Raw genomic sequence first — 12,809 nt, forward strand, 5'->3', positions numbered from 1 at the left:
CCAAAATTACTATCTGTCACATATCACGTATAGCCTGTATGTTCCTTTATAAAACAAGGATATTTATGTGGTGCTTGGAAGCATATGATGAAAATCTCTCTGTGTAGTGAGAAAGCCTGATGTTCTACAGCCACATCAAGCTGTGCTTGTTCCCGCACCAGCCAAGCTCTGCGGCTCAAGTGTTAAATTCAAACAGCTCTACCACCATCATCATAGGGGTCGTGAAGCTCTGTGGCAAGTCTGAACCCAATACTGACTTGTTGCAAGTTGGAAACTGTCCTCTGCTGAGCTGTCCCACCATGACAAAGAGAGTGTGTAGGATCAGTTACAGCTCTACTCGTAACCTTAGAGTGCTCCTGTAGCTTCCCTATTCCTAAGGAACCAGTCTTACTTAAACAAGCTGCCTCCAATACCTTTGGCCATTACAGAGAGGAAATGCCTGAGCCCCTTTTTCTCTCCATCCCAGCCAGTTTCAACACGTAGATCTAACAAGTTTGTTTAATCTTTTTCCCCTCCTTTCACCTGAAAGCAGCTGCAGGCCAGGTTGCCTTAAAGCTTATTCTCTAAATAAGTAGCCTGATGCCTTTCCATGAAATCTGGGAGTGAAAAAAAACAAACACTGAGTCAAGGGGGAAGTATCACACGTCTCCAAAATCACAGTACAGGCATGAAACTCAAATCCTAGAGGGTTCAAAAGGTGTTAAGTCTGGACTGGGCACACTCAGAGACAGCAGACAGCTTAGGAGCTGAACCCATACATAATTCACTGCAAATTTAGAGCATGCCTGTAATGTTCCACTTTCAAGCCCTAAGCTTTTCAATTTTATCAAAATTCTTACTCCAAAGGAAATTATTTTTTTCTTCCTCAGTACCTCAGTGTGAATAGTACAGATCCATCAATATTACAGTTTCATTGAGGAAGCTTCCCTGAAGTCAGATACATAAAGTTTGGCCAAATTATTTTACAGAAACCACCATTCCCTTTCCTTTCTAGGGCGTCCCTTCCTTGATGTACAAAAAAGACAGAAGATCCTTGCCAGCCTCTCTCTGCGGATGCCTTAAGATTCTCCCATGAACACTACACATATCTCAGTGAATCACATGGTACTCCATCTATTCTGGGTAAAAATACTTAATGCATCTGAATAATAACAAATTAAAAATAAAAAACACTGTAAGTCCTGTACGTTTCAAACCTCACATTTCAGCTCAGCATACTTGTTGCAAGGAAGAGGCCTAGTTTTATTCTGCCTTCCCACAGCTCAGTACAGGTTTGCTGGATGAAGTGATGCAAGGAATGAAACCCCACTAGAAACTAAGAATTTGCACTTGTAAACAAAGACAGTCTATATGTTTACATTGACAGTACAGTGGCGACTGGGAACTACCCTTTCCAAGAAATACATGCTAATGCATGACTACAGTCTGAGTCAAACTACAACATCTTATTTTGATGGAGTACAAGATGTACTTACTCCCACACTTGCAGTTTTATTGGGATTATGACCCCCCAACTCAGAGGCAAAAGCAAACATACTAACTTACCTGTTTATGCAAGCCAGCGTCCAATATCATATTACAAATCCAGCTTTACTGGTGCTTTTAACAAGACACACTAAATGTGAACTCAGGCAACTAAGGAGCTGGCTCACAGTCTGTGCATCTGCTGTCAGGACAAAGTGAAGAGGAAGCAAGCAAAAATGGCCAGGCCCGAGGCCACCAGATACTGCAACTCCAAGCCCAAGGATGATCTCTCTACAGTTTATTAAATCAACTAGGTCTGTAGAGAACTTACACTACAATACAGTTAACAAAAAATGCTGCACCTCAAACACTGTGTTCAGTTTTGGGCCTCCCACCACAAGACAGATATTGAGGTGCTGGAGCGTGTCCAAAGAGTAACAATGGTCTGGAGCAGAAGTCTTAGCAGGAGTGGCTGAGGAAACTGTGGTTGTTTAGCCTGGAGAAAAGGAGGGTTAGAAGGGATCTTATTGCTCTTTACAACTACCTGAAAGGAGGTTGTAGCAAGGGGGAGGTTGGTATCTTCTCCCAGGTAACAAATGACAGGATAAGAGGAAATAGCCTCAAGTTGTGCCAGGAGAGACTTAGATTGGATATCAGGAAAAATTTCTTCAATGAAAGAGTGGTCAGGCATTGGAACAGGATGTCCAGGGAAGTGACAGAATCACCATCCTGGGAGGTATTTAAAAGGCATGTCGATGTGGCACTTGGGGACATGGTTTAGTGGTGGACTTGGCAGTGCTGGGTGAGCAGTTGGACTTGATGATCTTAGAGGTCTTTTCCAACATAAATGATTTTACAATTTTATGATACTTACTTAATTAACAGAGTAAATGCATCTTTTGATACTCAAAACCTGAAAAACAGGGATCTGGGAACAAAATTGCCTTTTAGTTAAAGACAATTTTTTAACATCTTTACCTCCAGTAACTACCTTAGAGGTCTGTATCCACACACCTCCAAAGGTGCTGGGATCCTGGTTCAGTTCCTCGCTTTTGTACTATTCTTTCTTCTGCTACAGAACACCTGTAGCTCTATGCAGCAAACCTCAGTATTTAAATGGACAGCAATGACATCTAGTGGCTTGTTAAGAATTTGCCTTTCTAAATTTCCAGCCTGGGCATTCATTTTTCGAAAGGAGACAGAACACACTGCTCTTCAAGTTTCAGTTAGCTACTTCCAACAACACAGATCAACAGCAAGTGCACCTGAAATTCTCTACAAACTCTTTCAACACACACACTCGCCATTGTCTCCCCCAACTCTGAGTATTTCCCCCATCCCTTGGCTCAAGGCCTAGGAGAGGTGATGTAGTAGGCACAAGTTTGCTTTAGGTCTTGCCTGCACAATTAAATTTCTTCAGTGTAGATCTAGCTACAGGTATTTTTTCTGGGTACACAGGGCTGGGGGTCCCACCCAGCTTTTTGGTTATGCTGTTCTTTAGCTGCATTAAACTAAATGGTAGGGGTTATTCACACAGACAAGGACAAAGCCCAAGGCCACACCATTTGTAACAGCTGGTATACAGTTCATTCATAGCTAAAAAAACAAAGGACTGAGTCCTAAAATGTAACTATGTTGAAATTACAAGGAGAAAAGATAAAAACGCTATTCTGAAAGCAAAGAGAAAGACCTTGCAGATTAGATTTATGGGAGAACAGTAAGCAGTTCACTTCCCTCCACCTCCACATACCCACTTGCCTCCCAAGAAAACAAACCCTCTTACCTTTTTCACTGAGTGACACCGCAAAATTTTCAAGAAGCACGAGTGGTTATTGAAACTTTTGAAACATTTGACAATGCAAAGAAAGTTCAGAAGATACCTTTATGTAGCTTCCTGTACTACTGGCACCAGTCATTTAATCACTGCTGCAGTCTTTGCTGGCAGTAACACTCTCCACAACCTTGACAACAAATCACGTAAATGATTTTTCAGTTAACAATGGTGAGGAAACATGAGATTTGTGGTATATGCATCTGGTGCGCACTCCTAGAGCCAAAGAAAACTACACGTGGGGGTTTCTGAGCCGCCTCTTAATGGAACCACTGAAACAGTGGTTTCTGATAAGCCAAGAAACACACACCACCAGGTGGTAACAAGACTGCCTATCCCATGGCTCCGACAAAGGAAAGAGGATTTCGAAACCTCAGGTCTTCCTACCGTCAGATCTGTTCTTTATTACTCATGTCATTTTACACAGATAAAATTCATTCATTCCAGGTTAGCTCCCAATAAAAGCATATAAGTTCTTCTGATGTTCTGAATTGTTACCATAATTCTTAGGTCAGATCCTTGAGGACACCAATTTATACTAACATGAAGACCCATTTCTACAACCCTATAAACAGGGAGATTAGGAGATTGAGAGACAAGCACATTCATATGAAAGAACTGAAAAGGTTTTTCAGAAGACAATAATTTCTATTGTCTTAATTACAAGACTATGATTTTCTCCTTTTAGAACATTCAATTCTTCTGTCAATTACTACCTTTGTGATTTAGCCCCAAATGGCAAAATTTAATTAAAATTTTATTTTCTTTAAATAAGTAAGGAACTCTTGTTAAATCTCTAAAGAAAATATTTTGTTCCCTCACTCACAAGTAGTGATTGCTATCTTCTGGGAAGAATTTTCCAAATTGGAGCAATAGATAGAAGCAGTGACTTACAGCCATTTTCAGAAAGTATCAAATACTACCAGGAAAGCAAAAGACTTTTTAAGCACAAGGTACTGGTTTTAAAGGGCAAAGCAAAATTTCACACCACAGAACTTTTCCGTAGACTACGATTGAGTGAAACTCTGACTAGATCTCTGTATCAAGTGCAGCTTGAAGAGGACCACTTCAGGATAATACAAACAGGTTGTGTTTCTGCTTGCAGAACATCAGTTGAAACCTTATTACTGCATACATCAATTTTGGTTTGGGGTGAAGACAAAACCAAGACCCGCTATACAAAGGCAGTCATAGTAGGAACAGCATGGAGAGAGTGAGAAATGGGCGAACAAGCATTTCCAGAAACAATACCTAGAGAAAATTCAAATGGATAGGCTTGTGCATAAAGCTTGTGAGAAAGAGAATTACACATCTTGAATTGCAGGCAAATTATTTTAGTGTATTATGAGACACTCCTGCTTGAGAATTATACACATTCTTACATCGCCATTGCATAGAAACATGTATTTGTGTAGCATGATGTTTACAAAATACATACGCAAGAGCATTTGTCCTTTCATGTTCCTCCCATGTATGTGGTTATAGATTCTCAGCAAAAAGGAAACAGATGACAATTCCAGCTTTGAAAGTGATAAATGAAGACTACATTGCTTAGTGTCCTTCACTATCTTTCCCTTTAAGCTTGTCTTCACCAAAACAAATACCACACAACAGGGAAGACAAATCATGGGCTATTCCCAATTCCTTCTGGACAGCAAAACACTCCATTAGCTTCCCATTGAGAACCTCAGAAGAACTGCAAGCAGCAAACATCTGCTAAATATATTCCAGGATGTAAGTTAGTTCTAACTATTGCTAAAGTTCTTAAACAGCCATAGCTGTATCTCCCCATTTTTCAGGACTACTTCTCTGTAATCCTGGTAAAAAGACCCCACTACTCTCCTTGGAGTTCCACAGAAGTCACCATATTCCTGCTCCTGGAGGTTATACTGCCACCACAGAAGTTTCACAAGTTGTGAACAAAACTACTCTCACACACTGACAGCTGCAGATTCGGAAAAACTACAGCCAGCTTTGCATCTCCTCTTCATACTTTTGGGGATCAATAAAAGGTTTGTCAATGGATCGGATCATCAGCTCACCACAGTACACACATTCTGCTGCCACGATATCATCAATGTCAGCTTTGATCTGTTCCCGACTCTGCTGTCCCTTCCCCAGGCTAATGGTATCTGCATCCTTGGGACGATGGTGGCTCTTGGACGGCTGACTGGTAGCTGCCAGCTTCTTCTGAAGATCTTCAAGTTTTGCCTGCTTATAGGCAGGAAGGTTTGGGAAAACTGCTTGGAGGAGACAGTCATAGTGAAACATGTGACCACACAGGAAAAGGTAAAAAGGGCGGTTTAGAAGTGGAAAGTCACAAGCAGCACATTTTTCCTGAGGTTCCACAGACCCATACTTATTTCTCATTTCTTGGATGTCCTCTCGGATCCTCTTGGCGCTCTGTGTGGCTTCCTCCATCTCCCTTTTCAGCTCCTCAATGTGTTTGTTGTAGTCCTCCAGCGAGTTACAGATTGCCTCCTTGAAATGGTCAATAGTGACAAAGTCTGGAAAGAATGGCAGCACATCTTCGATCTTCAGCAGGGCACAACTGGACAGGCAGGCCATTGCCTTCTTGACATCCTTCTCTTCCTGAACAACATGCCGAGCGATCTTCAACCACAGCTTCTTTCGGAGTTCCTCATCATCTTCAGGAAGATCTGCACAGGACTTGGCAAGATCAACATCCACCTAGAAGTTGGACAGAGAAGGAAACAGAGTTAAGTTTCCCTCTTTGTTTATCCACCATTCAACTTCAAAGCCTGCTGTCCATTATAGGAGGAAATAACAGAAAACTTCTCTTTGCCTAGGACTGCACTACAGGCCTGCTCCTTGTTTACATGTCAAACATCTCTCCTCTCCACTAGTATTCCCCCATGATGATTCGCTTGCTACCCAACAGAGAACAAAGCCCAGCACAAAAAGGGCAAATCCATGTTAGAGTATCTTTGCTGGTCACACATTTCAGCTAAGACATAGCAAGGCCAATAGAAAAAAATCCAGCATCTCAGCGAAGGTCAGAGTAAGCTGACGAAGGCATTCTTCTGTGACAATTTTCACAGTTAGGAACAGGAAGTAATTAGAATCCTTAACAGTAGCTATACAAGTCTTGCATAAAGGCAGATATGTTAAAGGTATTTTATGTCAGAGACTGAGTTTAAGATAGACAGTACTCCCCCTTGTGCTTTCCATGGTCCTACCCTCAGTTATGGCTTGTAACAGTCAGCTGTCTACTTAAAACAATTGTGAAAGCATAGAAGTATGTTAATAGAGACAGGTCTTTCCTCCTAGCCTTAGCTGCACAGCTTCAATCCTGATGAGTCTGTCCAGTTCCTCTCAATGCTCCATTGTTCAAGGTAACTTGAATAAGCTACATTGCTGTATATCATAGCATGCACAGACACACACACACCTGTAAAGCGAGATCCACAGCCTCCTCATATAATTCCATCACTTTGTAAATATGGACACATGCATGGTGGTGCCCATGCTCTGCACACAGGCGCAATGCATACTTCAGGTCATAGTGGATCCTGTTTGGGTTGGTTCCTGCCTGCTCCAGGTATGATAGCAGTGAGTCTGGTCGGCATAAAGCGTAAAGAGACAACAGGTAGTTGTGAATGGCTTGCTGGGTTTCCTCCAACTGATAGACACAGAACTCCATATATCTAATGGCTTCATTGATCTGCTGGGTGCTGGCACTCTGGCTATAGTTAACAAGGGCTGGAATGAGGTTCCTGGCATCCAGTCTAGAGCCCATAGAAATCCAAGCATCAACTACCTTCTTGGGAATATGCTGGATGAGAACTGGAGAGAACTTGTAGAACAGCTTCTCGTCTCTGTGCCTGGACAACACATTTAGAGCCTCATCGTACTCATCATGCTGGCAGTGGTGAGCTACTACACGCTCGTAATCCTGCATGATGACTGCAAAGTACACCATGTGCTCTGTGTCGCCATGGCTTGCCAACAGCTCATAAATAGATGCCCGATTATTAAAAAGACAGTCTTTGTTTTTAGGACTGCTCAGGAAAGTGCGAAACTTCTCCCGTGTATCTAAGTAGAGATTTCGCTGTGAGGGATCTCCTTCCAATATACCCAGCCAGTTCAGGTACAACTCTGTCAACCACGTGGTCAGCAGAGTGGTCTGTGTCTTCTCTGAAGGTTTTAGGTTACTTAGCTTCTTAATCAGAAACTCCATCAGGGCCTCTTCTTGCTTGGCTTCAATGAACTTCAGAGCAATTTCCTCAAAGTAGTTCTGGGTCAGTGCATAACATTTGGCACTGTCTAGATACCTCTTGTTTTGGAAACAGTGCTCTGCCTCCTTTGCCAGTACAATATCTAGACACTCTGGACGGTCCTTACAATACTCTTTAGCTAAATCAAATTTGTTCATATTCATATACATCTTCCACACATCTCTAGATTCCCGTTGGACATGGTAGCGGAACACTACTTTCTCAGTGTGGATCCATATCTGCTGGACTGTGGGATCTTTGATCATGGACGTCAGCAGGCCAAACTTCTCCAGGAAGAGATCTTGGAAAACAACCTGCCCATTCAGAGTGCATACAGCCTTCACCCGGTCAGGCAGCAGCAACAGGAAGTGGAACTGGGTAAGTACAATGGATATTGGCTTGTTCACAGTTATGTCAATATCAGCAGGATAAACCCAGACCCGTTCATCACTCAAAATGGAATCAAGACGACTATAATCCAACGTACCATATAAAACACCATTTCCCATCATCCAGGCAAAGGAGCGTGGGTTGGAGCGCAGTTTTGGAGTGTAAAAGGCTATCTCACTGAATCCCAAGTTGGCCGGAAACTCCCGAAAGCTGGGCAAATGGTCAGCATGCATAGCAAATATGGAGCTGAAGCCTTGCTGCTCTGTTCCTTCAGGCACTTTGCCAACAAACTGGAAGAGTCTCTTCCTAGTGGTTGCGATAATAAAAAATTTCCCTTCTATCCCTCGTTCAATCTCCAAGCAGCAGACTGGGGCAGGTCCTGATTCCTCTTCCAGAGTGTAGACCTGTCGGAAGTACTGGTCAGGGTTAGTGCTGAAGAGGCTTCCTTCGCTGACAGAGATTTCAGCCTCATAGATCTGCCCCTGGGATGTCCCCACCAGGATGGGCCCAGTGTTGGTCTCTGAACCAAGAAATTTGTTCCAGCCCACACTTTCAATCAAGTGTCCTTTCCAGCGAGAGAGTGCCCGCACTTTCTGAACACTTCTGTTCAGGTAAAGGCATTCACTGGTGTTCAGAGCAATCAGGAGATGGGAGCCTGCCAACAGGAGATGGGTATGGGAAGGAGAAGGAGAGAACAAATTAAGACTGTGCCTAAGCAAGCCAAATTCCTGAGGCTTCTAATCCTAACATTTGATAAATTCTAATATCAACATACTTAATCCAACACTTTCCCAGGCATTCACAGGAATGTGGGGGATTTCCATGTTGGATCAGAATGGTAGTCCATATGTTGCAAACTTACATTACTAGTCCCAGATGCTTTAGCAAGAAGGTATTGTGTTTCAATAAGTGTCCTAAGGATAAACAGTTCCCAGAGTTCCCTACTACACCTGGGAGTTGGTGAGAGATACAAGCATCTCCTTCCAAACTTTCATTTAGTTTTTTAAAATCAGTCAAGGCTACAAATTGCAGATGTTTTATGGTCCTTTTTAAAAATCCTTATATAAACCATACAGCACAGAGTGATGGCCAAAAATTTCCTTTTACTGGCTTTAGCAGCCTTGCTTACAACAGCCTAATTGCAGGTGTTCATTTTAGAGAGTTCTGAAACACAACACAGACACAACAAGTCAGTGATTTACTACTAGCAAAAGGGCAAATCAGTAAGCAGGGTCCCTGGGCAACAGAGCCTGGCCCAGAAGATTGACCTGTTCTCTTTATATACAGAACAGAAAGCAAACTTCACCAGAGCTTTGTTATGCATGCTGAATTGCACCACTGACCACTGTCTGTAAATATACATGGTCCACTGCCTCACCTGTGTGGTCCAAAAACATCTTGTAGACTCTGGCTTCATCTTTGCGTCCCAGCTCTACCTGATTAGGTTCATCTGGCTTCCCAAGATCAATCCTGCAAAGAGAAACCATGAAAGCGTGCTTCCAACAGAAGGCCATGTACATGTAACTCCTTACCTGTTTTCCATATTTGGCTCATGACTTCTTATCCAGTTTGCAAATATAAGTTCTCTAATAACTTAAGAAAAAAAAAAACAAACAGGCCGGGGAAAACAAGCAGAAACTTCAGGACTCTGGCAGCATTACCTGAGAATGGTGTCTTTGCCAAGGCTCATACAGAGCTGGTTAGAGGAGACCACTAAGCTGTTAATTTTCTCTGGAGGAGCAAAATCAATCCTTTGCTTGTTAAATATTGGTGTTTCCTTCTCCAGTCGTGCATTCACATATCCTGGAGAGAGAATGCGAACACTTAAAAACTAAATAAGACAAAACACCGCAACAATAATCCCATACTGCATCAAAATCCAACCTAAAAGACTAGAAGGATCATTGCCTGCTCCGAGTTTTACTGAAAAATGCGTGCTCCATGGAGCATGAACACAGAGAGCAGCACTCATGTAGATATGTATAACAGGAAAGAAAAGTAATAATATGCTTTACTGTCTTGTCACAGAACTGCAGACTTGTTGTAAGTGTTAATTTGAAAGCACATCGAATTGCAGGGGATGCCAGAAAACTGTCACATAAACTGCAAAAAGAGCTGAAAATGAGAGTAGAATCACATAATAATTTGTTTTCCTTGACTGACTGTTTATTTGTTCAAGAGAGGAAAGAATGGTTGGTATTACACAGCACAAAGAGGGCTCTGAGCAGACACTACCATAGAAGCTACCCCACTACTTCTGCCCTACAGAGCATAGGCCTAACACTCTCTAAACTGGGACTACTAGCACCACTTTGAAGCACACTCAATACACAACTCAGCAGGACTTTAGGTTGGATAGAGTGTCACTGCTTGGTTATCTACAACTTTGAGAAACAATACCTGCAGTTTAACAAATGCAGGGGACAACTAACTGAAACTGAGAAATATGTTTCAACATCTTCCAAAATTTCCAATCTAACCTTATGGACTGCTTTCAGGAAATTAACTATTGTATCTTTTTCCAAAATAAGTTTGCTTAAACTTCAGATTGCCCACAAGTTTTACCAGCCCAAGTTTCATTAAAAATTGCCAGTCTGGTCTGATTTAAGAATAATTAAAATGCTGATTAGGCTGTGCCTTTGCCATTTACCAGTTTCCCCAACTTCCTTTGCCAACATCAACTGTCAGCAAACAGGCAGATTTCTCAACTGTAAAGCAGCCATGACTGGAGACAGGTGTTGCAGCAGTCAAGAAGAAAAGTTGAGGCCTTGAAAATTTATTTTCAGTGACCTGGCCTGTCCCAACACTGTTCTGCACAACACCTCTTCAGGCCACTTATTCTTTATCTAACATTACAATACAAAATAACAATTTCTGTCAAAACAAACAAGAGGAACATACCTACTTCAGTACTTAGGCTCAGAGTAATTCTGCCAGCATATTTACACTCAATAATATCCACAGCATGACAGAATTCATCAATTCTTACTGCATATATGAACCTCACAACCTGGTTTCCCTGAAGATTCACAGTGGGCAAGACCATATGAAGAAAAAATTTGAAAGAATGTGTCCATGTATTTCCACACTTGTAACTCAAAAATGCCAGCTCTGCACAGCAGCTGGTACTACCATGACAATACCAGAGAGAACAGAATCGTCTCATAACCTATATTTCCCTGCCACACCCAACAAAATGGTGAATGGTGGCATCTAAAAGGGAATGGTTATTGAACCTAATAAAGCTTGAATTTATCATGGAATATTCCTGCCATTTGTTTGCTTTCTCTCACAGGAAAGAAACAACTGACTGGGGATCACACCATCACTTTACATCAATTGGACACCTCCCTGAATAGGACCGTATACCAAAGCTTCACAGATCTTGACAGAAAAGTTTAATAGTGACACAGACTGCTTTCTTGGTAACCTTGCCATCATGTAGTCAGCCTAAAGGAACCACTCGAAAGAAATGAAGTCTTCGGAAACTGCCCCTGAGTTAGGAAACTAACTTCATACAGGTACAGCTGTGCACACATCCATAACACTGTAACAGCTGGCTTCCTCAGAGAGGAGATAAAAGAGGAAGCAAAGTGATGAAATGTTCTCAACCAGCTACCACAGCTCTGAGCGGGGCAGGGCTGAGGTGTGGTTGGTTATAACTTGTGACTACAAAGGCATAGGCCACTTGGTGCACGCGTGTTCGCACCGCACGGCACAGGGGCCGTGCAGACCCTCCCACAGACAGCAGCACCTCAGTTCTGCTAAGGCGCTGCATCACCCCTGTGCTCCACCAGCAATCAGGTGCTCCCTCTGTCAAAGCATTTCACACAGCAAACAACGGAGAAACAAATCGCAGCTGAAAGCTGTGCGACCCACACAGCGATACACCTTTTCCTGGAAGCACTCCCCACAGCCTGACACATCCTATCACCACCCGGAGCTGCCCACTCGCCTCCTCGCTCTCAGCAGGAAGACCCGCACACCGAAGGCCCCGCCGAGTGCAGGAGGACACCTACCGGAGTGCGGGATGCCCACGCTGGCGCGGCTCTGCTGCACAGAGGCGGAGCGGTGTAGGGAATCCTCGTACTCGTCCAGGATGGAGGCCATGGCCGACGCCGACACCGGCCCGGTTCCAGCCCCGGCTCCGGCCTGGGCGCCCCCCGAGCCGCGCCGGCCGCTCCCCCGCGCTCAGCTGACCCCGTCACGTGGCCGCACCGCGCCTGCGGGCCGGGCCCGGGCGGGAGGGGCCGCTCCCTCCTCAAAATGGCGCTGGAGTCAGTCAGGGCTCTATTCGCATCCTTCGTGTCCCTGACCTTCCCCCGAGAGTGGCTAACTGTCCTGTACCCTTGCTTCCAGGCCTTGGGCTCCGTGCAGTGCCCGCACCTTCTGCTCGCTGCCATTGATGCCAAAAAGCTTCTGTTGAAATAAGAAAGGGCCTGCTCGAATAAAAAAAGGAGTTTTATATGTCAGTAATAATCAGATGATCTTTTATCGGCAGTTTTTTTATGCCAGTAATAAACCAGAAGTTCCTCTATGGGAGTTGGACAGTCTGGTTTCGTTGCTGAATATAACAAGATAGAAGCATGCCAAACTTGAAAACCTGTATTTGTGACCAAATAACGATAAAAAGAGGTAGGGTACCATCCCAAATAAATGCTAGAGACCCCTCAAATGACCCCTTCCCAAATATGTGTGCATGTGTAATAAGATCTATGTAATTAATGAACATGAATAAAGATTCTTGGAAATAGGTGGAAACTTCTGAGAATGTAAATACATATGCCTACAATAAGTTGGATATAAGCAACAGAAATGTGAATCTCCATGTGCGTGATAGGCAGAGATACCCGCCAGGTACCTGGTGCTGTAACAAAGTAATCTAA

At 43.3% G+C, this 12,809-nt stretch overlaps 1 protein-coding gene across 2 annotated transcripts in view; it reads right to left on the bottom strand.

Annotated features, from left to right (window-relative positions):
• VPS18 (VPS18 core subunit of CORVET and HOPS complexes) overlaps positions 1-12,130 on the bottom strand; it is a 96,874-nt gene extending 84,744 nt beyond the window's left edge. Inside the window, exons 1-5 of one of the 2 annotated variants that reach the window (XR_007905211.1) lie at positions 11,943-12,130; positions 9,585-9,726; positions 9,302-9,393; positions 6,708-8,578; positions 4,723-5,986 (exon numbers count right to left, since the gene is read on the bottom strand). Coding sequence is in view for 1 of the 2 variants with exons in the window: in XM_051791869.1 (XP_051647829.1) it covers positions 5,258-5,986; positions 6,708-8,578; positions 9,302-9,393; positions 9,585-9,726; positions 11,943-12,033 (2,925 nt within the window). In the remaining variant the exon portion in view is untranslated. Of the gene's footprint in view, positions 1-3,675; positions 5,987-6,707; positions 8,579-9,301; positions 9,394-9,584; positions 9,727-11,942 lie in introns of those variants that run through there. The other variant, XM_051791869.1, reaches the window with a different exon arrangement.
• Positions 12,131-12,809: the final 679 nt, after the last annotated feature.

This window comes from Manacus candei, unplaced genomic scaffold, assembly GCF_025592945.1.
Source record: "Manacus candei isolate 608988 ecotype Guabito, Panama unplaced genomic scaffold, ASM2559294v1 h1tg000033l, whole genome shotgun sequence".
NCBI classification, from domain to species: domain Eukaryota; kingdom Metazoa; phylum Chordata; class Aves; order Passeriformes; family Pipridae; genus Manacus; species Manacus candei.